General features: G+C 40.4%; 1 protein-coding gene across 3 annotated transcripts in view; it reads right to left on the reverse strand.

Annotated features, from left to right (window-relative positions):
- Positions 1-3866: 3866 nt before the first annotated feature.
- The window catches only part of wars2 (tryptophanyl tRNA synthetase 2, mitochondrial), a 28087-nt gene continuing 4417 nt past the window's right edge, over positions 3867-27536 (reverse strand). The window contains exons 2-7 of one of the 3 annotated variants that reach the window (XM_032567804.1): positions 18676-18936; positions 14235-14315; positions 12919-13001; positions 11063-11181; positions 6699-7174; positions 3867-4727 (exon numbers count right to left, since the gene is read on the reverse strand). In XM_032567804.1, coding sequence (XP_032423695.1) covers positions 6726-7174; positions 11063-11181; positions 12919-13001; positions 14235-14315; positions 18676-18936 — 993 coding nt within the window. In that variant the 3' untranslated portion in view covers positions 3867-4727; positions 6699-6725. Of the gene's footprint in view, positions 4728-5787; positions 7175-11062; positions 11182-12918; positions 13002-14234; positions 14316-18675; positions 18937-27536 lie in introns of those variants that run through there. The other 2 variants (XM_032567805.1, XM_032567803.1) reach the window with 2 other exon arrangements.

Genomic DNA, 27536 nt, shown 5'->3' on the forward strand with positions numbered 1-27536 from the left:
AATTCAACTACCTGGAGATTTGATCATTCATATTTGTCTTCCTCTAGTAAAGTTTCTGGTCTTTTTTTGGAAATAGTGCAGATATTCCTTAAAATATCAACATTATTTGCTTTCCTTAATGCGGCTTTCTGACTTCTACGTTTTCTTAATAGTTTCCTTGTTTCAACTTTTATTTAAAATTGAAATGGCTACGTGATTAGTAAGTGGTCAGATATTAACCAATAATCTACTCTTGACCTAGTCTTCCATATACGTTTTCATTGGAATGGAGAATTTTGGATTTGTTCTATTACGTACACCGGGTAGCCATTTATCCTTCGTTCATCTAAAATGCTAAGTTTAGATGCTAATTTTTAAAATTAGCATCTAAAATTAGCACAGTGTGGTTCCTCCTGTGTGACCATAGGATACTTGCCACACCAACTTATTGAAACGTTCTCTATGGAGAGAAAAGGGTTCTCATTTTCTTGCTTTGAGTTATAACCATAAGCATTAATTATTATTACCTCACAATGATGCTACAGGCCCTCCTGTTATTCTGGCAATGTTTCCCAACACAACATAGCATCGGGGAGCCTCTCCTCTGATATAATTCTCTGATATAATTTCCTGGCATACGTCGATAACTTTGGCTAGGACATCATCTCTGTCTGTGTCACGCCAGAGTCAAAGATTACAGTGTCGGCCATATTGCTCCAAATCAGACAGTCTGTCACTCTGATGACTGACTCTGATTCAACTCCAGACATATTCTCTCATTAATAACCTCCTCCATGTTTTCTCTGGAGCATCTGGTGTTAAATTGGTTAGCAAGCCTGCTAACCGTGTCGTTAACTTTTTCCTTTGGCAGTGACAAAGTCAGACTCACGCACATTAGTCTTTTTGGCACCTGGCGGCTTACTTGGGGTCTCAGGCAATGGTGGAAACAACTGCTCTTCAAAAACCAGTTGGCTGGCTTCACTCTGTGTCGCTAGTAGCTAGCTAGCTAGCTAGCTATGTTCACAGCCAGCTAAGTTAGCTTAGCTCTCCTTAACGTTGCTCTGTCTTTCTGGCCTGAATTTCTGGACATTTTCGGCCGTGTTTTTCAAACTTGCGTCCAAAGCGGCACCAGTGTCAACTACAGTAAATTTTCTACAGATGTTTTTGAATAAGAAAACATGTGTCTGCCATATCTACGTCTTGGCTTCCCAGAATTCATCTGCGAGCTCAACTTCACAGGTAAATTGATTTTGTTCGAAATGTAGCTCCGAATATAAGCTCCGAAAATTAAACTCTAAAGGGAACTTCGGCTCCAAAGTTGTGCTAAAGAAGAACAGAAGTGTGTTATTCAAACGCTAAACTCATCCATCCCCATGTCAGGTGAAGGATTTTATTTTTATTTTTGGAGCACATTGACAAAAAAAAAAAAAAAAAAAAAGAGAGAGAAGGAAATAAATTCAAGTCTGGACTTATTGAGATCTTGTAGCCCAGCATGGCTTCATGTGTAAACCGAAAGCAAACACGTTTGCATCCTAAATAAACTTACCGTGACGCATTAATGGCGCAGTGACTTTCGACGGGAGTAAAAAAAAAAAAAAGGCATCATTTTCAAGCTGCATTCGAGTTTCCTTTCTGCTCACAGCGGGAGTTCCTCCTTAAACCAACAGCAGTAAAAGGTCTCTCTTTATTATTAATTTTTTATTTCGCTGCACAGTATTTGTTTCCGTGCAATGTTAATTTAAACGGCAAAATTTATTATACGTATATTTTAAAGGTGTAAACAGCGCGTAAAACGGCTCGGCCTGAAGCACGCGCATACAACTCAGTGATTTACACCCTGAACGTCTGAATTTATCTACTGTTTATTTAATAATATTATTATAATCTGATGGGTATTCAAATACGTGGATGGAGGGGGGGAAAAATGTAACTAAAATGTGGTCGAGCTCATGACCACCATTTTTGGACTACATAGATGAGTCTATTCAAGAAGAAAACGGAGCAGGAGGATGTGGACCGTGACGGAGGGACCGGGCAAATGAAGGGATGATAAATGGATGGAAAAACCAGAGGGAGTGCAACCTAAATAAATCTGCTACAAAACGAGAAATTTATCTTTTAATATTTGGAGTTCAAAGGGACAAGAAGGGGGGGGGGGGGGGGGGGGGGGGGGGGGGAGGAAACAAAACAAGAGTCGAACTAAAAGAGGAAGATGGTGATATGGAAGTAATAATAATAATGAAAAAAACAATTAAAAGGAGGCAATGAAAAGAAAATATATTTTTATTTTTATATATTTTATTATGTACAAAAGTTGTCTCTTTCAAACACAGCAGCCTGTCATATTAAATTGTGCATAGAGGTAACTTTGGACACGTGTTTGTGAATGAACAGCTCACATTTGGACTCTGCGTTTTTTTTTATTTAAAAAATATACTTTTCATGTCCTGATTAATTCAATGTGCATTTTTCATCCTCTTTAATATTAAAGACATATATATATATATATATATTTCTGTAACAGTAACCGTGACATAAACTGTAGCAATTCTGCTTTCTCGTGAGTTTTAGGTTTGGATTGACATTTTGCAGAGGTGAACGCAACACATGCACTGCAGTATCTCTGGGACGTGACAGAGCCTTTAAATAAACACAAGTTATTGCAGAAATGTCATATTAAAATGAATACAACCTTCTATGTGAGTACATTCTTTCATTTACATTTTTACAAATACATTATTTGGGTCATTTTTGCTAATAAAAATGTTTAATGAAACCCTTTTGCAATGAATACTTTAGTATTTTACGTTGATCAAATTGTCTACACTTTAAATTGCTAATCCTATCTATGTTATCTTCACTTGTTAGAAAAAAAAATGCTATAAATATCAAATACGACTTAAAAGAAATTAATTTAACGCCTTGAAATTGGGCCTCTGTCTCTTTAAGAAGCTCCTGCTCTTTATAACGCTCCGCCCTAAGGAAGTCGTCACAACATGGCTCCTCTATTAACCCTTTAGCAACGTTTTTTTTTTTTTTTTACCAGCGTATCACTGAGATGTAGCTCCTATAATGAGCTCAGCTGATGCTCAGTCCCACCAGGTGTTTGCTAATTGCTGCTGGCTAGTCTGAAGGAGCCGAGCGGAGCGGCCATGGGGGAGGGATGCTCCGTGAGGCGGAAGCTTGGAAACCGCAGCTTCCAGGAGGAGCTTCGTCCTCGAAGGCGGGGCTAGGTCCACACAGGTGTTTTGCACAGCTGAATGGTTGCCATGGAGATTGAAGTATTTCTCAAACATGCACGAAAGAATCAAAGCAACACTCCAGGTATGTTTTTGATGAGGGAATAACACTATAACATGATGTGAAGCTCAAAAACACCCAATTTTAAGCCATACTGCCCCTTTAAATAGGAAAGACAAAAGAACAAGCAATTTTTAGTAAGCATAGAAGACAGAGCAATAAATTAAATGACAAAAAAAAGAATAAAATTGATTATCAAGGTTGGACAAGGACCCATTTATAGCTTTAATGGTTACGCCAACTGGAACTGGAAGTTCACTAAAATGTACAACTACTTCAAAACTTGAACTCTGCAATTTGGTCAGAGGAGAGTGTGTCTATCATTTAAACAAATGGTGAAATTCCAGGAAAACCACTTTTAATCACTATAAAGTACGGTATAGTATCTATGATGCGGTGAGTGTCTCTCTCTAACAAAGAATCTTGTTAATGAAATCATGAGTTCTGTGAAATAAATACTTATAAATCTGGTGGATTCTGTCTATGAACTGGGAATTCCAGTCGGACATTGACCCAAATAGGCCAAAACAAGAGAAATGCTTCATCAGACGCAAACCTTAGCCTTATTAAATGGCTCCAGCCATTGGACCCAAACCTTGTTTTTTTGTTTTTTTTTTTAAATGAAAAAACTGTGGAGCATGCTCCAGCCTTGTAAAACGTTACAGGAGAAGAATATGTGCCGCTGCGTTGCCAAATGGAGGCTGGACAAAGTACAAACAGCGGAGATCCAAATAACTGTGACACCTTGATTTATTGGAAAGCTAAAAGAGAGATACAAACCTTGTTAAAAACGAGAACGTTTTCCTCGTTTCAAGGCGAGATACAAGACTCGTTAGGACAAGATTTATACCTCATTAAAACCGAAATATGTTCCCGGTTAAACGAGGGGGAGATCGTAACAGTAAAACGGCAACACCTCGCGGGATGTCTGAACGTCTTCTAGAGGAACAGAGTGAGAACACGGAGAGTCAGAGGGAGTCCCTGTATGCCCATGAAGTCGAAATCCGTCAGAGGAATGCAGTTTTATACCTCGCCATAACGAGATCCCGCTCCTGAATTTATTTCCCCGGCTCTGGCAGCTTCCAAACTTAAACGCTTTTGTAGAAAACAAATCAATTATTTAACATTAGACTTTTGGATTTTCTTTCTTTTTTTTGCTCCACATAATAATTAGTCGAACTAATGGCTGGGCTTTTCTAAAATGTTCAGAGTGAGATCACACAACTGGATTGAAAAATTCATTTGCACGAAGGCTTTTTTTTTTTTGGGGGGTAAAGGGCGCCAATCTGCACACACGGTTCGTTACCGTGGAGTCAGCCAAACACATCCGCTCGTTTCAGGCCGACGCGGCAACAGCAGCGCACACAGCAGAGCGTCGGCGCCAAGGCGGAAAGATGAGCAACCAAAGCGTCAAACGTCACCAAGCAGATCCTGACTCCAGGAGTAACCTTCAGTTTAGAAAAACAATATGAAATAAAGAAGAGAAAGGGAACAATCAAAGTATTTACAGGAGATTATGTCACCGCAAGTATAATCTACAGTTTTGAAAAAAAAAAAAAAAAAAGGAAAACATTAAGCACCTGAAAGGAGATTCTGTCATTTTAAATATCAACTTCAATTTTGGAAAAATAACAAAAATATATAAAAAAAAAAAAAAAGAAAAAGAAAACATTAAGTACTGCAAAGTAGATTATGTCACCACAACTATAATCTTCAGTTTTGAAGTAAAAATAAAACAAAACAATAACAATAAAAAAGGAGAGCATTAAAGTAGATCCTGTCACCATAAGTAATCTTCAGTTTTAGATGAAAAAAAATAATAATAAAAGAAAGGGAAGCACCAAATACTTTAAAGTAGATTCTGTTACCATAACTTTAATCTTCGGTTTTGGAAAAATAATAATAAAAGAAAGAAAACCACCAAACATCTTAAAATATGTGCATTCTGTCACCTTAAGTATAATCTTCAGTTTTGGGGGGGAAAAAATGAAATCAATTTAATTAAAATGAAGTAAAGCAGTAAGTGTCTTATTACAGTTTGCTTCAAACTATAATATTCAGTTTTGAAGCAAAAAAAAAAAAGTAAAGCATTAAACAATAAGTGATTGTCGGTTTTGTCCGATCTTCAGGTTTTGGAAAAAGGAAAACATCAGACACGCTAAATTAGATTATGCTGCCATAAGTAATCTTCAGTTTCCAAAAATATTTTAAAAAATCTACAGTTAAAATAAAAGGAAAGCATTAAAGTAGATTATGTCAGCATGATTGTAGTCTTGAGTTTTAAAGCAAAATAGGAAAGCAAAAAAAAAAAACACAAGGAAAAAAGGAAAGCTATCATTCAGTTTTCAGTTTTTGTATTAAGGTCCAGCTTCTTCTGCAAGAAGCAAAAAAAAAATAAAAGAGAAAACCAGAAACAAAATAATCTTCCCGACCGGGTTCATCTGCTCAAGTAAAACCGATGCCGCTTGGTTTCTTTTGAACAATTCACAATAAAACCTGAAGACTCTCTAAGTGAGGCGAGTTTTTATTGTTGAGCTTTCAGAAGATTTGAATGTTTTGGCAGCACACGAAATATGGCAAAAAAAAAAACACACACAGTGGGTAACATGAAAAACAGCCTGTGTTGTATTGAGGACTTGGAGCTAAATAAATGAGTCCAGTGTTTGATGTGACAAACTCTGATCCATCGGTCTGTGGCCAGTGGTCAGACTTCAAACATCCCACTGTGGGAGTCACAGCCAAGAACAACATTTCAGCAGAGGAACAATCACTGCAACATGTCTTGTCATTAAAAAAGTCTATTTATTAAAGCTCTAGTATGTAATTTTCATAAAAGAAAATATTTTTCTACATATAGAAACTGTCACCATGTCGTGACAGTATGGTGTGAGACATAACCTGTGAACCCCCCCCCCCCCAAAAAAAAAAAACAAGAGCCTCTGCCTTCTTCTAGTGCTAACAAGAAGCAACCAGAGACAGGAGGCGGATCTTAGCGCTGTCAATCACCCTCCGTGAGGTGGTGTTCATCCTTCCTCTCTTCTTCTCTGCTTCTTCCTGATAGCACAGCCTAACTAGCTTGTGAATGCTAAGCTCGTTAGCAGTAGTTAACAGTTTTCCTGTAACGGTCAGCTGTTTGGCCGCCATTAGCACGTTTAGCAGCGTAGAACGTGCTAAACGTTCAGCGGGTTTTAGCGCTGATTGACTGCGTTAAAACCCGCCTCCTGGCTCTGATTGGTTGATTTTGGTGCATTTCTTCAGACGACAGCAGTAGCCAAGGGAAATCAGGAGATCGATCTTTTCACAGATTATATGTCTCATAACGCCACGCCATGGTGACAGTTTGAACAAATATGTCAAAAACATATTTTTCTTAAATAAAACTAACATCCGGCATCTTTAACCCCAGCAGCTTAACTAACCGTATCTTCCCCAGCTTTTGTCGTCTTTCAGCTGAAGCCCACTCTGTGTCGGACCTCGTCCAGCACGGGTGCGGCCAGCTGCCGGGCCCTGTGGCTCCCCAGGGCCAGCAGCGCCTCCAGGTGCGCCGGGTCCGCCCTCCGCCTCTGGATCTCCTCCCTGAGGGGCGCCAGCCTCTGGATCACCGCCTCGCTCACCAGCCCCTTGTACGCCCCCGTGTCCAGCCCTTTGGCTGCCGACACCGCCTCCTCCACGCTGAGCCTGGCCACGGCGGCGTGGATGGTCACCAGGTTGGACACGCCGGGGCGCGCCTGCGGGTCGAAGGTGACCTCGGAGGTGAAGTCCGTGACGGCGCGGCGGATCTTCTGGGCGATGTCGTCCGGGGAGTCGGTGATGGCGATGGTGGCCATCGCCTGCGAGTCGGACTTTGACATTTTGGAGGAGGGGTCGCGGAGGGACTTGACCTTTCGTGTCGAACCTGTGGAGGAAAATAAATAAAAATGTGCGGAAATGTGGACAATGTGAGACAACCGACGACTCAATGAGACGCAATCACTGGAAATATGTGATACGGGAAGGGAAAGCAGGTTTCAGAATAAGTTTTATCTCGATATTTTTCTGCATTATTGTGATACAACAAGAAATGTGATGATAAGAACTATTTATTACATCTTTTTTTTGGGAACTGTATGATTACAACTGGGTGTCACAGCAATTATGTCCCCACAAACACAAACACACCTCTTGAAAATCATTCCCATTCGTCATGCGGTTCTTTAGGATGTTTTCCCAGCTGAATGGTTGCCATGGAGATTAAAGGATTTCTTAAATTGAGCATTAAGCACTTTTATCAACAAAGACAAATTTAAGAAAAGTAGTATCCACAAACACTTTCATCCGGCTATTTTCGATTATTTTCACAACTTTTTCAACTGAGTTTTTTATGTTTTCTTTTTTCCGTTTTAAGCAGATGAAACCAGCCCCTCCCAGAGTCGGTGAAAAGGCGCAGCAACGTCATCCCAAATATGGCCGTCTGGCGTGGGCGTGCTGGCGCAGACGTGTCCTGATGTAAGGCAGACGTATCCTGGCGTGAAGTGATGAGCAGACGACGGAGCCGGGGTTTCCTTTCCTTTGTCATCCATCAACAGGCGTCCCTGCCGCCATCTTGCCAGCTCCATATGTCCACATGTGTCCTGTTTATCACCCCGGAGACGTCTTCATCTCCAGCGGATTAAAAGGCCCTTTGAGGCTTTGGTTTGATTTCAAAGGGAAAGTATTAACTTTCGGAACGAGGACGAGATCCGCCAGTGATTTAGAAAGTATTCACAGACCTTCACCGTTTGTGTCTCAAGACGATACGACAACAAACGGCAGAGTCATTTATGCGATAAATCAACACGAAGTGTAGCACGGCTGTAAAGCAGACAACTTCTTCTTTTTTTTATTTAAATAAATACAAACCTGATCAGCGTGATGCACATTTAGCTGCAGACCCCTTTACTCTGTTATCTCCAAATAATTGATTCAACACCAGCAGAATACAGACAAAGATTTGCGGACATCTGTAATGGAAACGCGGCAAGAAGTTTGTCGGAGAACAAACAGCATCATGAAGAGCAAAGAACACAGCAGACAGGTGAGGGAGGAAACCGAGGAGCGTTCGTTTCCAGAGCAACGCCCCACTCTTTGATCAGATCACAGATCAATCGATCATTCGGTAAAGGTAAAAGTACGGCAGAACTTCAAACTACGGCTGCCCGTTTACCGATCTTTAAAAAAGTCAGACCTGCCGATTCAGATTTTGTCCAAAAATGATTATTTTTTGCATGAAACAAACAAAGTCGCTGAGCTGGCAGTGGGTGACTTTTGACAGAGCCAAAGGGAACAGCGGCTGATTTTCAAACCTTTTGCAGAGGTATTTCTCAAGTAAATACCGGCCCTTTTACCAAAAATGGGGTCAATCCATCGGTGCAGCTTCATAAATTTGGTGTTTTTGAAAGAGAGCCACAAAACGTCCCACTTAAAGTTTGCAGCAAGTTACGTGGGATCCACAGCAAATCAGAGGAGATCAAATTCAAACTTTCAGGTTTCAACAAACAACGCTCACACATCGTCTCAAACACTAAATCCCAGCTGTCATGGCAGCACAACACGGCTTTACAACGCTTCTGATGTCCGAAAAGAGATCATACCAACATTTTTGATTTATTTAAGTCAGCCGTCTATCCTTTTCAATCACTACACGGAGTTAGTGTAGTGATTACATAAAAACCCCAACTGAAGATTGTTGTTGCAGTACGTAGACATAAATACCTTTGTACTGGACGTGCTAATCCGTTCTCCCTGAATTATTCTGGTGCAACAGGAAGAAGAGACGTCTTTAGTGTAAGCGTCCACTGAGTCCATCCTTTGCTATTATGACGGTGGTAATGAGGGAGGACCATGTCGGCCAGGAGTTAGTGAAGGATCAGAGTGCATCTTGGAAAGCTGTGATCATTTGAAAACAAAAATATCGTTTGCATAATAGTAATAATCACTCAGATATGTGGAGAGAGATGCTTGGTTCTGGTTTTAATTTCGTCTTTATTTTAAGCCGCAGAGACGGAAGCCGTCCTGCTAAAGTCCGGATGGTTAAAATCCGAGCGACTTCCAGTTTGGAACCACCCGTTACTCCAAGCAGCTCAACATTTACGTTTTTGTGCATAAATCGTTTTCTACTTGGCCGTGTGATGCACAAGTTCATCTTATTAGCTGCGTTATGAAACATATGCCCGTTTGGTTAGACTTTAATCTGCCAAAAAAAAAAAAAAAACTTTTCTTAAAACATTTTTTTAATGATTGCTTCTGCTTAAATCTACAAAAACAAACCGTATATCACCACGATGAAATGAGTTTTATGAAGCTGCTCTTTCTTGAGCGGCGCATCAAAAACTGGCGTTCATGTTAAATTAAAATGACAAAACTTAGTGATGTAGGAAAAATACTGATGTCATTATTTCGGAGGAAAAAGCCATGAAGAAAAAATGTTTTCCTATGAGAGCAGAAATCTGCCTGAAAATCCTTCAGGACAAATCAAATCCACAGGGAGAGAATAAATTCATAGCAGCACACAAAGACACAACATGTAGCAATATTAATCCTCAGCACCTCATTTTTTATTTATGGAATACAGGACATTTCAGAGGCTTCTTTCAGGCTTCACCAAATCAAATTTAAGACGTTTTAAGTTAAGACTTTTAGAATAAAATTTAACACATATATCACGACAGAAATCTTCAAAAGAAAAGCATAGGTAAATGTTTTTTTGTTTTTTTTTCAGGAGACTAAAATTGTAAAATTTATCTGATTTTTTGGGGGTTTTTCTGGTGACTCTTGGCAGCGGCTATGTGTTTCTCACATGACATACAGCTCTCTACATCTATGCCAGTAGCCTCATATGGGTCGGCAACAGAAGTGAGAAAGTAGCAAAGATGAATGTCGTCCAGGCAACGCTTGATAAATGTACATTTAGGCCTAGCTATAATAGGTGCAAAAAAAGTTAGCGAGTTCACAAAAAAGATTTTAAAAAATAAACTAGATGGTTATCAAAAAAAAAAAGAGAAAAGTAAGCTAGTTAGCTAGATTTTTTTTGCAGTAAGAAGTTGCTAATACTTGCTAGCCAAGTAACATGCAGAGAACTCTTACTAGTGTTAGCTAGCTAGGTAACAAACTAACCAGCTAGCAAAAAAGCTGGCTAGTTATAAATATAAAGCTTTTTCGGCAATAACAAACTACTAATACTTGCTAGCTAGCAAATGTTAGCAGCTTGTTAGCCGCCTCGGCAAACACAAGGCTGTGAGTCATCATGTCCGTGTGCGACTTAAACTTTTGCCTGATACAAAAGTCCCGTAATAAAAAAACGTACGTAGCCACTAAAAGATTTCAGGTCTGTGATTGATGTGTTTTGAGGCCTACTTCCTTTTAGATACATGAATTTAAGAGTATTTTTTAAGGATGCACAGACACCCTTTTTCAAAACAACCTGTGTTGCAAAGGTCGGCTGCTTGAGAAGACCCAGAAACTAGAGACCTGCAGAAGAGACTGGTTTAAATATTTGTTGTTAATCTTCTAATACATTTGCCAAAAAAAAAAAAAGTACTGAAACGGACTTTTTTCAGAAAAGCAATCAAATCCTGTAAACGGACAGAACCTTTTTTGTTTGTTTTGTCTTCTCTCGGGAAATCACAGGAAAGAAAGGCAGTGAGGAGGAGAGGCATAAAAAGATGAAATGCCAAGTGCTAACATGCTCCTTTACTCTGTGTGAAGGAAATGTGTGGCGTGTGTGTGGGTGTGTGTGTGCGTGTGTGTGTGTGTGTGTTGCTCTTACTCAGCAGAGCCCGCGCCTCGGGGAACAGCTCTCCGTAATGCAGGTTGAAGATCCGGGCGAGATCCTGAGCCAGCTCCAGATGCTGGACCTGGTCCTCTCCGACGGGGACGTGTGTGGACCTGAGGGTGCATCCGTGAAAGTTTTAAAAGTTGTGCGCAGAGGTTTCGCTTAATCTTGCCGCTTCCCCAGACATCCCGTTGCCTAGCGATGACCTCCAGGTCATTCTTGGGCGTCCAAAGGCCAGACGGTGTATGACTGAGCCCTGAGTGTTGCCCATGCAAAATGCCAATAGATTTGAAAAGAAGGGCCGTGTCTAACCTAATGGTGAAAATCTATAGAAAATTATACATATTCTAGGATGATTCAGATTCAAAGCCATCTTTAAAGTTGACCAATAATATTGTTAATACTATCATATAGAGTTACAATTTGAATCTGATAAATTATTGAGAAAAATACACATTTTGTTAGACAACAAAATATCATTTGTTTACATCAGATGATGATCTTCCTTAATCTTTTAATTTCTAATCACAAACAAACTTCTTGAAGAAAACTTTATGTTTAAATTTGCTAGGTGTATGAATAATACTTGACTCGGTTATATTAGGTTTGAAGTCATCAATTGGCAATAAATCTAGATTTATCTCACACGTCTTGAGTCAAAGACAACCCTTTACTACTCTAGGTTTAGATTCTTCCAAAATGCACCAAAGTGTTCCTGCTTCTCTAGGAAGAAGGTTTGAACTAGGCCGTTACGTCGGCTGAAGTGCTCCTTCGTTTGAATTATTTGGCAACATTAACGCTGCGTTTCCACGGATACTGTTGGGAATGCCTCCCTCCATCTCACAGCTCAGAGTAAAACATTAAAACAGTAAAAACATTTATTTTTGCTCCATTCCGACTTCAAAAATATTCTATTCATAACATTTTGGTCTAAATTACTTTCAGCTGCATAATTATTACCAATAAGAACATCTGGGACATTTAATTAAAAACTAACTAATGTATAAGTGTAAAAATCAAACTCCTATGTCTTTTAGAATGGCTGCTTAAAGTCTTGTTTAGAGACAAAATATATATATATATATATATATATATATATATATATATATATATATATATATATAAAGCATTTCTAAAAATTCCCATTTTAGTCATTTACAGATTCTATTTAGAGATTCAAACTTTTTTCTATTAAGTCCTTCTTTTAGGCATTTTTTTCCCAATGGTGATAAAATGCAGACAGATGTTTTGGCTTTCAAATATTACACGAATAAATCTGCTTTGAGCACAGGACGGCTGCAGATGCGTGTGCGCTGTAGCAAAGAGAACATTTACAAACTGCTTTCAGCAACTATGTACAGGCTGCTATGTGGACGGTACAACCTCATACTGTGTAAGCGAGAACACATTGAAAAATCAATCAATTAATGGATTTTAAAATGCACTTTTTAGCAGGAGTGAATGCTCAGGTTCAATTGATTGTGGATGATCATTTTTCAGTATATATATTGTAAATTACGGAAGAGGATTTAGTCTCAGAGTCTCTGAATTCTGACTTTGTCTCTCAGAACTTTAGACTTTAATCTTAGAATTCTGAGGCACAAAAGTCAATTCTGAGATTAAAGTAAGTCATTCTGATGTTTTTCTAGAATTTTGACTTTTCAGAATTCTGGGATTAAAGTCCGAATTATGAGAGAAAAAAAAAAGAAAAAGAAAATATAATATTTTTTCCAGTGGCACTAATCCTCTTCCGCAGTAAATAGCAGAATCACTGATAATCTGACACACGTGCAGAGAAACCCTGGCGCTAACGAGACCAACAGAGAATCTGACGAGAAGGGAAATCTCACTTGTAGAGCAGGATGTCGGCGGCCTGCAGGACGGGGTAGATGTAGAGCCCAACGCTGCCCTCGTTCTTCTGCTTGCTCTTCATCTTCACCACAGTTTGAGAGACAGGATGGGGGGGGGAAAAAAACACACAGTGAGAAAACAAGTGGGTTTTCTTTCACCTCTTCCAATCCACAAAGAGCCATTTTCACTTTTAACGACTCATCGACGCATTAAGTCATCTGCATTAAGTCATCTAATGTGAGGTGCAGAGAGGCAGCGGCTGCTTTAGGAATATATGAGGTCTGGGACGTGACTGCAGTTATGATTTCAAAAACAACGACGCCAGAGACAATAGACACAAGGAAAAACAGGAAATTAAAAAAAAAGGGGGAGTCGCAAGACGTGGCAACATCTCCACCGACACGGATGTGGATCTGGAGGGAGATCCCACTGCAGACGCAAAATATGCATCTGACGTTATAAAACTATATTTAGATACAAATAACAGCTTGCCTTGTGGAGGGTTCTTCCTACGTCCCATCATAAAAAAAAAAAAAGACAAACTGTGTGACTTATTGTGGGTTTGTGATGTAAAGTTATTTTCTGTTGTAGCATTTTCAGTCTAAAACTCATAGTCAAGAACTGTTTTCTTCTTTGTTTTTTAAACGGCTACAAATAAACGTACAACTACTGTTGAGTTATAAAAGACTGTGGCTCTGGTGACCTACATTTATATTTAACAGCTTCAGGTATTAGCGAGGTGAAATGCTGCATCTAACAGTTGAGGGAGTTGGCCATTTTCAAGCCGACTTTATTGCTGCTGAAAGGCTAAATATTGTGTTTGCCTTTTAAAAGCTGACTATTTAACACTACAATAAATTTAATTGAGTTTCTACTTTTAGCTACATTTTTCACACCAATATGTACTCTGTAAAAAATGCCAAGTTGTTTTTTAATGTAATTTTTTTAATCTTAGATGTTGGCGGGACAGATGCTGACGATGAGGAGTCTGGTTGTTCTTAACGGACCGCTCATCTGGTGTCTTAAGATTGTTTTAATTTTAATAAATGGGATGGAAAAAACTACACATACATTTATTTTATTTTATTTTTTTTAAAGTGAGCAAAAAATAGAAACATACAAAATTTTTATGGGAACCTTTTTTAAAAAGAAACATAAAAGGTGTTTCTGTGTTATTAATACAACTAAAAAACATGGAAGAATTTAAATCTGAACATTTAAAAAATGAATTACTTGCTTTTCACACTGAGCTACTCGATCTGTGTGTGTGTGTGTGTGTGTGGGCGTGTGTGTGCGTGTAGCAAGGGGCCCTAACCTTCCATTGGGGTAGGTGGCGTAGCCGGGGCATGCTGGTCAGGCAGCCGAGGATCCAGCAGAACTCAGCGTGCTCGGACACCTGCAGGGAGGATGGAGGGACACACACCTTACACACACTTTACACACACTTTACACACACTCACCCACCAAAACGGTCAGAATTCATTTAGCTCTAATACAGAATATTTCCTACGGATGCCTGATTTATGACATTATCATTATTGATATGAGTTAGGAATACTTAAAACTAAAACCACTGAGTGATGCAAACCCTGATTTTTTCCCCCCCTAAGTATAAGAACTCACACTGATCCAATGAAAAGCTGTTTCCTTTTACACTCATTTTATTTTCTTGCAGTGTAATAAATAATCACAAAAAACACACACTTTGAAAACTGACTTCTTCTTATTTTTGTTTCCAGAAAGAGGGGGAGGGAAGAAAGCAAACAGACAAATGAACCAGATAAAAACTCTTTTGCTGAACGAAGCAGAGGAAAATGCGGGTCGTTATACTGCCTCCAGGTGGACAGGGAGAGTACTGCACCCCGGAGTTCACTACCATCCTCGCTAAAACAGGTGCAGTCCGTCACACCTGTGTTCACCGAGCCAGCCGCCTTTAAAATTAAACGTGAACTACCTTGATAAACAATGAGGAATTGTAATAAAGGTCATCTTCTAGTACAGAATTCAATAAATTATTTTTAGTATTTTTTTTTAACATTTTCACAATATATTATATGCATTTTACTAAAATAATAGTATGATAAAAAGTCTGTAATGTTTTAAAATTGAAAAGTGTTAACTGCTTATTTAGCTGTTGCTGAAAAAATAAGTTATTTTGCTTTTAGTAAACTTTTAGGGGCCTAAAGATTCAACAATCCAAAAATAATAAATGTGAATTTCACTATAAAACAAAATATGAAATAGTTACAGCAATGAAAAGAAAAAGAAAAAACAAATAACCCATAAATACTAAAATTACTGTAAAATGGATTTAATTTTTTTTTACTGTAATCTTTAGTGTTTGCAGCCCTGTTTTTAAATTTTCTACTCCTACTTTCAGGGTTTAACTAACCACTTATAGTTATATTATGCCACTTTGAATAAAGAGATTTTATATATTTTTTCTTAATTATGAATTATTTTAAAATAAAGATTCTCCAATACATTTAACAAATTAGGAAAACTAAAGTAATTTAGCCTGTCGCAATAAGCAATTAATCAATTAATCAATTAAAATGAGCTCCAAAATTTCCATTCCGATGATTAATATTTTTTGAAATGCAATTTCGTTTAGAGAGACTACACAATCTATTTTATTTATTTATTGTCTTTCTGTTTATCGTTTCTGGTTGTGTGTGTTTTATTTTTGGATATTTAAAATATTTTCCAGTTCCAGTGTTGAGTGTTTTGTACAAAATTAAAGCTGATTAGTGAGGGCGAACTTGCCTTTTTATACAATTATCTTATTATCTATAGTTGAAAATTGTCTCAAAAGGACATTATTGTTGTTTATCGCAATGATTTCTGGAACAATTTATCGCCCGGCAAAATTAGTTATAGTCACAGGCAAAAGTGTTTGAAATATCTGTTGAATGTATCTGTTCACACTTTAAAATTATCCCAAAGGATTTTAGTTTATTTATTTTCATTACGTGTCTAAGTCGGAGGCTGCAGTTTCTGTGGATGTATTAATACAAAGTTAGAGACAATAGAAAATACTTTAGATTACATTGACACTCCCTTCCGTCTACAAACTTGCACAATTTAGCTTTTATAGTTTTTTTTCCCCACACTTTTTCTCGTCTCTTCCAACCTAAATTACATAAACACAAATAGGCTCTTCATTCCTTCAACTGCGGAACCCATTGCGGAGTAATTAAGAGCGTCAACGGGGTGCTGAATGAACTCCAGGGTTTGATGTGATAAAGAGGACGTGTGTGTCTGTGAGAGAGCGCGAACATCCCTCTGCTTTTCCTGATTAAGGCTTATGAATTTCTGTTTATTTGCCATCGTTTGTGTCTCCTGTAACTGGAAAACGCCTAACGGACGACCTAACGTCACCAACCAGACAGCAGGAACATAAAGCAGGACATCCGGCTAACATGTCAGGGGGACGCGTCAGTCGTTAAATATCCCACTTCCTACAAAAAAGGAAAAAGAAAATAAGATATGTGGGTCTGCTGATTCCACTGCACTCTGACAAGAGATGGGTCAGATGTTGATAACCGCACAGGAAGCGCGTGATAGAGACTGAGTGGTAATTAACCTTGGCGCGTGGACAGAGCGCACCGCACTTGGCAGTTAGCTTCAGCGATTAAGTGATTAACTCATCATGCAGTCGACGATTTAGGCCATAAAGCAGGAATTTTTGGCCATCTTTTCACAGTCCATTCCATTTTCTGCTAAATACTTATATATATATATATACCTATATATATATAGTTATATATATATATTATAAAAAAAAGCAAGTCCATTAATCAGCAGACCCACACGTCCTTTGAGTTCATCTACTCACTCACACAAGCTCTGCTCCCTTCTTCTTCTTCTTCTTTTTTTTTCAATGAAGTTGAGTATTTTCTTTGGGCGGCCGTCGTATTTTTACATGTGGAGCAGGCGTGTTCGACACGGGGGTCGTGTCGCTGCCAAGTTATGTGGCACGAAGCTAAGCGCGAATAAAAATAGGCCTGGATGTGTGTGTAGAGGCGGAGGAGGAGGAAGAGGAGCGGGGAAGGGAGGTAAAGAAACACAGATGGACTGAACTTAACACACACATGCGTACCGACTTCCAGAGTTGTAAGAAAAGAAAACACATCCAGAGTCGGGGCGAGAGAACAGAACAGCTATTCTGATTTTCGTCGTCTTCTTTTTTATCTGGACGTAAAGCTATATATTATATATACTGTATGTATATATATATATTTCCTTTATTTAACCAGGCAAACCCCGTTGAGATCTAGATCTCATTTTCAAGAGGGACCTGGGCAAAAAATTTGCAATACATAGCAACCTGGTCACAAGAAAGCTAAAATCCAAACGTGATCCTTTATGTAAAGTGAGGCTCAGCAGCTTGTGTTTTTGGAACTGTGCACAAATTAGCAGCAGAAATGGCGGCGGTAAGAATCGGTAGCAATAGACCGGCGGATATCTGGGGCGGTTGGCATGTCGGAGGGTCAACAACGTCAGAGCTGACAGCCAATAATAAACGCTTTCTCCTGGACCAAATATACAAACAGAGAGAGGAAACTGTGTGCCAAAAGTCTGTAGAGGGCTGTAGGGTCACACCAGCTTTACGTTACATAACGTTTTGATGTGTTTGAAAGTGAAACAAGGGTTCCCGAGAATATGAAAGGTGTATCTGAGTGATCCGATGCAGTAGCTACAACTAGACGCAGGCGGAACAATAGAGTGGATTACGCCATGTTTTTTATAAACCATGGTTTGGTGTGAGTTAAAGCAGTCTGATGTGCCTGTACCTCTGTTTTAACATTCCACTCAGATCTTTTTATCACAAGCTAAAACCCACCGTGGTAACACTTTATTTGAAGGGGTGTGCACAAGACTGGCATTATGCTGTCATAAACATGACATGACATCAGTCATGAACATGCATGTTTATGACTGTTGTCATGAAGTGTCTTTTGGTAAATAATGACAATTTAATGCAAATTTTCATTAAAAGTTGATACTTTTAATGCGCTTTAAAAGTATCAACTTAGCATTATTTGGTAAATAATGACTTTTTATGGAAAGTCGTATTAAAACTTGCATTAAAAGTCAATTAAAAGAGTCGACTTTGCATTAAAAGTGTCATTATTTACTGAATGACACTTCATGACAACAGTCATGAACATTCATGAAGACTCCTTCATGTTCATGACAGGTGTTATGTCATATTTAAGAAAGTGTCATGTCACTCTTTTGCACACCCCTTCAAATAAAGTGTTACCCAAAGCAACTCTAGAAATGTACCACAAGCCAGCTAGCTACAAATGTATATTGTTTATTAAGGAACAAAGACGTCCCCCTACTTTTATTCCCGTCCTACTACTGTATACTTCCCTTCTAATCCAATGGAGTCCAGACACAATGGTAAAAATAACCTTAATGCACATTTGACTCTGTATCATACATAATTTCTGTCTTACTTATCGTAAAGTACAAGTTAAGTGTATTAAGGTGAAAATACAGTCTTAGTCTTTTAAAGTCTAGCTCCAGAGTTAGGAGCCACATGAGTTACAAGTCAGAAACTTGCACACAGTAGAACTGCACGAGGCAGCAATTTACGCCATCAAACTCTGATTTCAGTAGTTCTATATCATCCTGGGGATGACACTGAAGAGGCTTCATGACTTACCTTTCCATCTCTTTGGTATCTGAAAACAGCAGCAGCACAATCCACAGCAGGCGGCCATCACTCACTCTCTCCCACCCACCTGAGACTGCTGAAACAGGATCGCCTTCTCTGGGTTGATTCCACAGGCCAGCAAGCTCGCTGCCATGTCCAGGATGTTGTTCCTGAGCTTGTCTGGATCCTGAGGCTGAGTGATGGAGTGCAGGTCCACGATGCTGTAGAGCACCGAGGGGTACTGGTTCTGCAGGGCCACCCAGTTTTCCAGAGCACCCAAGTAGTTGCCTAGATGCGGCACTCCGGTCGGCTGGATCCCTGAGAACACGCGAGCATTTAATGGAGGCTCCTGGGAAGAAGGGAAAACAAACTCGGTATTACTTAGGAAGCTGGAGCTGGCCTGATTGTGAATGAAATGTGCCAAATTACTGGCCCTGATTAACTTTCTTGCATACTTAAAGTTGTATTTTATGGAGGTCTTTAAATGCTTCTGCCAAAGAGCCTCATTTTAAAGGAACAGGTAGTGTGTTTGCACCAACCGACCTAATGCCAATAGGAAATCTCCCCAAAAAACAAACAGGACTGACTATACCTCAGTAACCGTACAGTAACTATACAGATCATATAGCAGAGAACATTGTTTCCATAAAATAATCTTGTTCATGCCCGATCGGTCTAAGAACCCACACAAACCCGCAGAATTACGTCACTGAGCATTGTTTTAAACATACCAAACCCACAGGAGGCAGCGTAGCGTAAAGCTAAAACCTGCATCAGCCAATCACAATTCTTCAAAACAACCACGTCTTCCTGTTAGGAGTTAAACATGGCGCCAAAAGAATGATTTACATGGACAAACAGAGAGGATGAACTGCTTTTAAATGCGGTGTTAGAATATAAAATTAATAAAACAGAAGACGATGTCAACACATGGAGGTTGAACGGCATTGCACCTTGATTGGGAGGAACAACTGGTGTGAAACAGCAGACCTCCAAACGCTCTTTACGACTCAAAGTATTGGAGCAGTTGAGCTTGTAAAAAGTAAAAAATGTATGGACAAACATAAAATTCAGCACCTCTCTAGTAGAAGTCATCTTTCTTTCACTGCATGGCCAATGGTCACATATGCTATGTTAGCGCCACATAATTTGTCACAGACAAACATATGTTTACAGTTCTCCGGTTTCCAACGTCCACACGCAAACGTAAAAAAGAAGAACTCGCAAATCTTCACTTTGGCTGAAGGTTTTATAATCCATCGTTGTTAGTGCTATTAAATGGAGGTTAAATGTGGATGCATAAAAATCTATTCAGTTTATCAGATGGCCAGTCTAATAGTCTCATGCAGTCAGTATAAGTCTTGCTATGGATCATTCTTGGACTTCAAGTCTTTGGGCCACGTCTTTCAGGTCTTTTAGCTAGAATTTGCCTTTAGAAGGTAATGAACTAACATTCAACTTTGAGTGAACAATGCATTCTACTGTCAGTATCTACAGCCGTGTGGTTAATATACCATAGCTGATAAAAAAATTAAGATTCAAAACCGGGAAGAAGATTGTCGAGAGAAGAAACGCATCACCAAAGAACCCTACGTGGTTGAAGCAGTGAAGGAAGATGGGGAGGTCTTATCCTGAAAACAACCGACTGGTTCTGCTCTCGTTGTATGATTGGGCCAACACTGTGTTGCTCCACATGCAAAGCCAAGCTGCACCAAACCACCTTGTTTCTTCTGGCATGGACCCCCCCCCCCCCCCCCCCATCACTTAACTTTGGCTTTATAGAGAGAATTTAACCACTGCCTGTAGCACTATTACTAAATGGTGCAATCAAAGACAGGAGAATTCAAACCGCACTGGTATACAAAAACTTGGACTTGGGCAAAACTGCGGTGGTCACAAAAACAAAGGCCGTAGGGAAACGACGCAGTGTTTTATGATTGGGTGATTTTTACCACCAACTGGGTTTCTAAAGTTGAAAGATGAGATTTGATTATCAATTTATCATCACCTTGAATTAAAAACACCACCATGCCAATTTAGATTTCTGCAATAGTGCAGTCCGACCATGTTGAATTTGGTAATCTATATTAAAATTTGATGGAAAATAGACATTAAACACCTGCTAAATTTCTTTAGCAGTTGTACGTTTTTAGCCATCTGGTGTTCATAAAGAGTGAGGCTCCTTTAGTTTCCAGAGCGGGACTGAATTTAAGAAATCAGGAAGGGAGAACGTGTAGAAGTCCAGATCAAGATAACTAGGCGTTTGGTGTAAAAAAAAAACAGATGGGGTTGGGGAGGCAGCAATGCTTTAATATTCAAAGAGCCAGAGAAATCTCCAGTTACTTTGGTACTTTTTTCTGGCTTCTCAATAAAAAGAAAACATATAAATAAGCAATTTTAGCTATTTTGAAACAACATGGGAAAAAAATGGTGAAATTAGCTCATTTTCTGGAAAATTTCACTATAGTGCTTTAACAAGAAATCTCAGCTCTATTTTTGACACTGTTGATTAAACATTTTGGTTCAGTATGAAACGGCACTTTTTACTGTAGAAGAGAACAGCGTTATACTAGAGTTATTTACGGAAAACCGAGTCATGAACGTGTGTTTAATTTTACAATTGCTGGCATTCTTAGGTAAAGTTGTGAAAGATTAGGTGTGCACATGGTTTCATACATGCAGATGTTTCTTTGCATGCATAGTTTTCCAGGTCCTCTTTCTGAAAAGCTGTTTTGTGTGTGCAAGTGTGTGTTCATTTTAAAACGCTTTGATCCATGATAACATTGACTTACTCTTTACCATCACCATTCGATGCCATGACATGAACGGCAGACCATTTACATGAAAACAGCACGCTTTGTGTCGAATGCACGGCAAACTTGCTGCAACACTGTGCGGTACAATGACTTCTCTGAAGCCTCCTCTAGGAGGTTTCCTCTTCATGCCAACTAACTGAGGCCTTATTGAAATGCACGATGAAGGCTGCATGTTTGATGGAGTGGCTCTGAGAAATCAATCATACGAGAGGTCAGAGTAGAAGGTGTTTCATAACTTCTAATTTTCAGCAAAATGACGGTTTTTCCATTTATCACAAGCAAACATGTACAGAAAAAATTCCCCTTTGTGAGAAATAACTCTTTAAAAACGCTGAAGGCTGGACCGCCTTGTTAACCAGACGAGTTCAAAAGGAGAAGTTCAGCTTGAGTTTGCATTGATGTGTTGGTCTTTAGGGCTAAAATCCACTTTGTTGAGCTTTAAATCATGTAATAATGTTATTCCTTCATCAAAAACATATCTGGAATGTTGCCTTGATTCTTTCATGCATGTTTGAGAAATGATTTAATCTCTATGGCAACCATTCATCTGAGCAAAACGCCTGGTTGGACTTAGCTCTGCCTTCTAGGACGAAGCTCCACCTTGGAGCTGCAGTTTCCAAGCTTTTGAGATTCTGCCTCATAGAGCAGCCCTCCCCTGTGACTCCTCCACTCAACTCCTTCAAACTAGCCAGCAGAAATTAGCAAACACCTGGTGGAACTGTGCATCTTCTGAGTTCATTACCAGCATTGCACTTCTCAGTTCAACGCTGGTAAAAATGTTGCTAAAGGGTTAACAGAGGAGCCATGTTGTGATGACTTCCTAAAGGTGGAGTTTCAGAAAAAGCAGGAGCTTCTTAAAGAGACAGAGGCCCAATTTCAAGGTATTAAATTACAAAGTCAAATTTCTTTTAAGTCATATTTGATATATACAGCATTTTTATAACACCTGAAGGTGTCATAGTTATTTGATTGTGCTACAAAATGTTTCTATGTAGCTGGAAAACACATAACACTGACCCTTTAACAGCAACACCTGGACATTTCAGAGGACCCCATTTTTTAAATCTGCTCCTCTCAAAACCCCCGGGGATCTCTGCGTTATCGCCTCAAATCTGACTGGCAATCACATGTTTCCCAGCTACACTCTCTGAGGTTATCATAACTAACCACTAAAACTTGAAGCGTTCAGAGGAAATCCTCTTTGCCCACTGCTATCTTGACAGCTTGCTGAGCTCCATCACCTCCAATCTGGCTGAAGGACGGCTAAAGGCACAGCATCTCCCGATCAGATAAAAGCCGCTCCCTCTCCCCAAGCAAGGGCCTGCGGCGTCCAGATCTCAGGGCCCGGAGGGGATCGGGTATCAACTGCTCCGAGGACCAACAACATCCCCATCTACCGGCCTGCAGAAGAGGCTTTCTACCAGGAGGCAGGCAGGAAGGAACTGGGTGCTTATGTCATTACCGAAGGGGTAATTGCGCTGGAGTGCCACTGATGCTGAGAGCCTCTTAAGAGGTGTCAGGATTGATTTGGGTGTGAACTGGGCCCTGTGCCTGGCTCATGTGTGTTCTCACCTCAGACTGACACACCTAACGCATGTTCCCCCCCACCCTCCTCCACTCTGTGGCCCCGGGGAGGCCATTAGCCATGCAGACATGGTAATGGTGTCATTTGAACCAATTGAGTGTCAAATAAGAGTCAACGCCATGACTTACTGGCCACTGGGCAATCAAGGGCCTAGCGCTTGCTAAGCCCCTGCTTCACCAGACACCTCTGTATTACTTTTGGTGTCTAACTGCTATACGAACATGTGCTTTAATAGCTGTTGGAGGAAAAAGAAGTAAATCAGCCGCGGAACGATGACAGACGAGACGGGGGATGTTGTAAAGCAATTTATATTTGTAATGAATCCTACTATGCAAAGCGAAAAGTAAGGAAATATCACCAACTACTACGCTTTAGCTTAAAGTGCCTCTGTGTATGTTCATATTCTTACTTTTGAAGTACTTTCAGGGTGCAAAAATGTACTGGCTGCATATATAATAATACCTTATGAGCTACTAAAATAACACGGGGACGGAGTAAATGCACCGCATGCAGATTCCGACTTCAACACCCTGTAAAAACACGAGCTAAAATACATTAAATTGTTTTTTTAAACAATATTTTTTCTTTCTTCACAAAGCAGTGTTTTATGGCTTCTGCTAGTTTACACCTAACAAGAACAAGTCCACCTAGGACACATGGACAATCGATTCATTCTGAGTTACTAAATCTCCAAAATGAAATAATTCATATTTGTCATAGTTTTTAATGACGTCAAGACTGGTTAAATATTGGGATTTCATTGTATAGCATTTGTAGATAGGCGTCTGGCAGCTTGTTTAACATTGTCTGATAACTCTTAAAATAGTTTTCCATGGAAGCTGTTCTCTTTTGTAGATACCTGGGTGGTTTTTTAATAAATAACCCCCCACCCCCCAAAAAAGCAATCTCTCGAAATCCTTTAATTAGCATCAACATAAGTTTCAATTGTTTTGAAGATCATGCACTTGGAGAGAGTCAGTCACAAGTTAAAAACACAAAACTGAGCAGAGCAGATGAAAGCTGCAGATGAAAAGGTCCTTAATGTTATTGAAGTTCACTCTGAGGGGCACCTGGATGCCTGTACTAAGTTTCAAGGCAATCCATCAAACGGTAACTGAGACACACACAAGAAAAAGTCACCGGTTACTAGTCCGAGTTATGACGGGGCAAGAAAAAGCCTCGGGATGTTCAGAGACGGGATCAAAGAGACCTTTGACCAGTGGTCCAATCTCACACTCGCTTTCTAGAGTTCTCGCCAAGATGGACACCTTCAAATCCAAAATAACGGACCAATGCCGTTTTTCCCCACAGGCACAACGTAGATGGACCGCGCCACTGCAGAGGTGACGAAAACCTTCTTCGTCCGTGTCCACCATATGCTTAATACATTAGGCACCATGTGCGTGGGACATCAACGCCAACAGCTGGAAGGTTACGTACACTAAAAAGGCCATGTTTTCACACTTGCAGTTCCTTTCCTGGAATATGCGTTCGTTCGTTCGCCGGTGTGTGTGGTAGTGTCCATTGGGATGGAGGTCGTGTGCAAACAGACGATCGTCCGCGCGTGTTGTGGTCTTAGCCTACATCAACATTAGTGGAGTTGTGAAGGTGTCCGTTCATAAGGATTTGACAGCTCACATCATGGTCTGGCAGGCAGTGGAAAGAAATGACAGCCAGTTGAAAAGAGCAACATGACCAGATTTCTCACATCAACTGCGACATTTAAAGTAAAAACAGCATTTCAGTTGCTATGGAAAGATTTCACTTTGATCAATAAAGCTGAAGGCGTTGCTGTGTCTTTCTTGTTTTAAAGACAAAATGATAACATAGTTGACACTACAATACTAATGTGTCTTTAGTATCTTTTACCAACAAATAGCATAGCTACCGTTAATAAAACAGCCATATTCCTGGAGATTGTACAATGGACCCTCTGCCTCTTCATGGTTCAGTATTCACAGATTTTTTTTGTGGAACTCAAAATTGTTCACAAAAAAATTCACCTATTTGCAGATTTTTCTCAAAGAGAATGTCTAAATATTTGAAAGAAAATGCACCTTCAGAAGCTAAAATACCCAAGTATGGTGCTACTTCAGATGCCATTGGTTGGTGTTTGAAAAGCAGCCAATCCAAGTACTCCATTCATTTTCCCTGGTGCTTATTGGCAGTCAAGAGAGGAGATAAGGAATAAGGAAGACTGTAAATTAGCTTCTGAAGCAGTGATAAGATGGTTTCTATTGTGTGTATTCATGCATATACGGTTATATTTGGTGTGTGAACAATTAAAATAGGCAGTTATGAGCATTTTCAGCGTTTCAAGTATTTGTAGATTGATTTTAGCAATTTGCAGGAGGTTGTGGTAACTAACCTCCAGCTAATTTGACTTAATGTTCAACATGTCACTGATACTGATAATTGCTCAATATTGCCTTGTTGCCATGCAGCATGGCATGGGTCGTTGTGGTTTCTGTACGCAATTTTATGGTCGGGTGTATTCAGTGGAGCTGGACTCTCACTGGGCAACTTAAGGTGAACCCAAACACCTAGTGTTGAATCATGCTAGTGCACTAGTATGTCTCAAGGTTGTCACAAGCAGTGACTTTTTTTGTCATCCAGTGGACTGTGTTAGGTGACACCGGTAGCTCCGCCTTAACCGTATGGCACCATTGTCCTATCTACCTACAGCTGAAGAGGATGTAGGAATGGTGTGGTACAGTTCGGTTGAATGGGCTGAAAACACAAACCAAACCGCATTGGCTTGCGTCGCACCACTTACTGGAATCAAGGCAAACAAGTCTGCTTTACACAGTAACAGCACCCATACTGATTAACAGCACAAGCTGGCAGTGCGTATGGTGTGTTCACTGATCAGAAAACCTTTGGGGGGTTTCTGACCAGGCTGGTCTGGGCCGATCAATCTGAAAAGTCATCAGAATCCAGTCACCTGCAGATTCTTTGAGTGAATCTCTGATGATGATGGGTTTAGGTCTCCATCATTCTTACTGCTGGCTTTTTAACATTAAGCCCTGGTAGGATTTCCATGGTCTAAATAAACCATGTGGTAAACACAGACTTGAGCTTGACATGGTTTTTATTTAGTGAGGATTTGTGTCCTGCAGGATTTATAGATGCACAGCCTTGCTACACTCCATGAAATCATTCACGATGGCTGAGCTTGTGCTCGCAAAACGGTCCATTCCTCATCCCCGACCCGCTCTGTGCTGCTTTTCAGGGCCCATCCATCATATCAGAGCCTCGGTACCCTGGGGCGGTCCACTGACATCTCTCTCAACAAGGAGCCGAGGAAAGGGCGCGACACTTGACCACACCAGTTTCAACAAGTAGCACAAACACCTGGCAGCGCCGCTCGCCCAGCAATGAGCTCCAGGTCCGACTACATCCAGGACACAGAGACGGGCCCGTGGTCGCAGGACTTCTCACGTGTCTCCTGCTCGGTGTCTTGCACACAGGACTCAGTGTTCCTCCTCTTTTCCTGGACACAACGGGCGTTCCCATTAACACCAGCGCCACGCTGAAACTCGGCTCATTCCTGCGTGCCTCTCTTCGTCTCGGCCGTCCGCTCACTTTGGGGCCTGTTAAAGCCGGAGACCAACAGAGTGCCACTTCAGTCCGCTATCAAACAGGAAACGGACCTTACTGTATTACCCCTTCCACATCCCCGAAGGCATGTGTGTGTTCAGCCGCTTGAACGTGCCACAGCTTGAAACAAAGTGCATTTGACCGCAAAGGAAAACATTCATACATGAATGTCCACAGACACACGGAGCTAGCAGAGGATAAAGATAGAAATACAACAAAAACCGGGGGGTATTGCTGTAAAACTTGAGTTTTGACATTGAGTCTCAGTGAAGAACTTTCCCTTTTTTCTTCCCCAGTCGGAGTTGTATGTTGGAGGGGCAGCGAAGGGGGAAGGCCCAGAAGGAGCGTTTGATTAAATCTGCGGTTGACGTGTGGGACAGGTGAGATTGATGAGGTTCCTCTGAGCTTCACACTGTGCGGAGAGCGGGGGTACAGGAACAGAACACTGCAGTGTAGCAGGACAGGGCTCGGGGCCCGCTCGGGGCCCGCTCGCACAGTGGGGTCCCTCGGCTGATTAATGGGACTGGAGACCCTTCAAAAACAGGCCCTGACAGTCCTCCAAAAATAACCTGGCAGGGGTGGCAGCCCACGGCCTCCGGCCCTAACAGGCTTCTGAAGGAAGCACACTTCAACCAGAGCCTGGGGGACGTGAGCGGCTCCCGCTCGGGGCCGGAAGCCGCCATCAACCTCATTACATACTGAACATTAAAAACCTTCTCTGGTCAGCTGCCTATAAAAGATTTTATACTCAGCATTTATAATGATTTTAAAAAGAAAGTTTTATACCGCTGAAGAATGTCGTCCTCATCCAGAGTGGCTAAACCAGACAAGAGAAAAAAATAATACAAAAGAACAAGTTTTTTTTTCTTTTGGCAACACCTAATACTGTTAAAGTTGGCTTTGTGAATACGTTAAGAGGTTTTAAAGAACGTGTGTAAATATTTCAGC

Source organism: Xiphophorus hellerii, chromosome 7, assembly GCF_003331165.1.
Source record: "Xiphophorus hellerii strain 12219 chromosome 7, Xiphophorus_hellerii-4.1, whole genome shotgun sequence".
In the NCBI taxonomy this organism is placed as follows: Eukaryota; Metazoa; Chordata; class Actinopteri; order Cyprinodontiformes; family Poeciliidae; genus Xiphophorus; species Xiphophorus hellerii.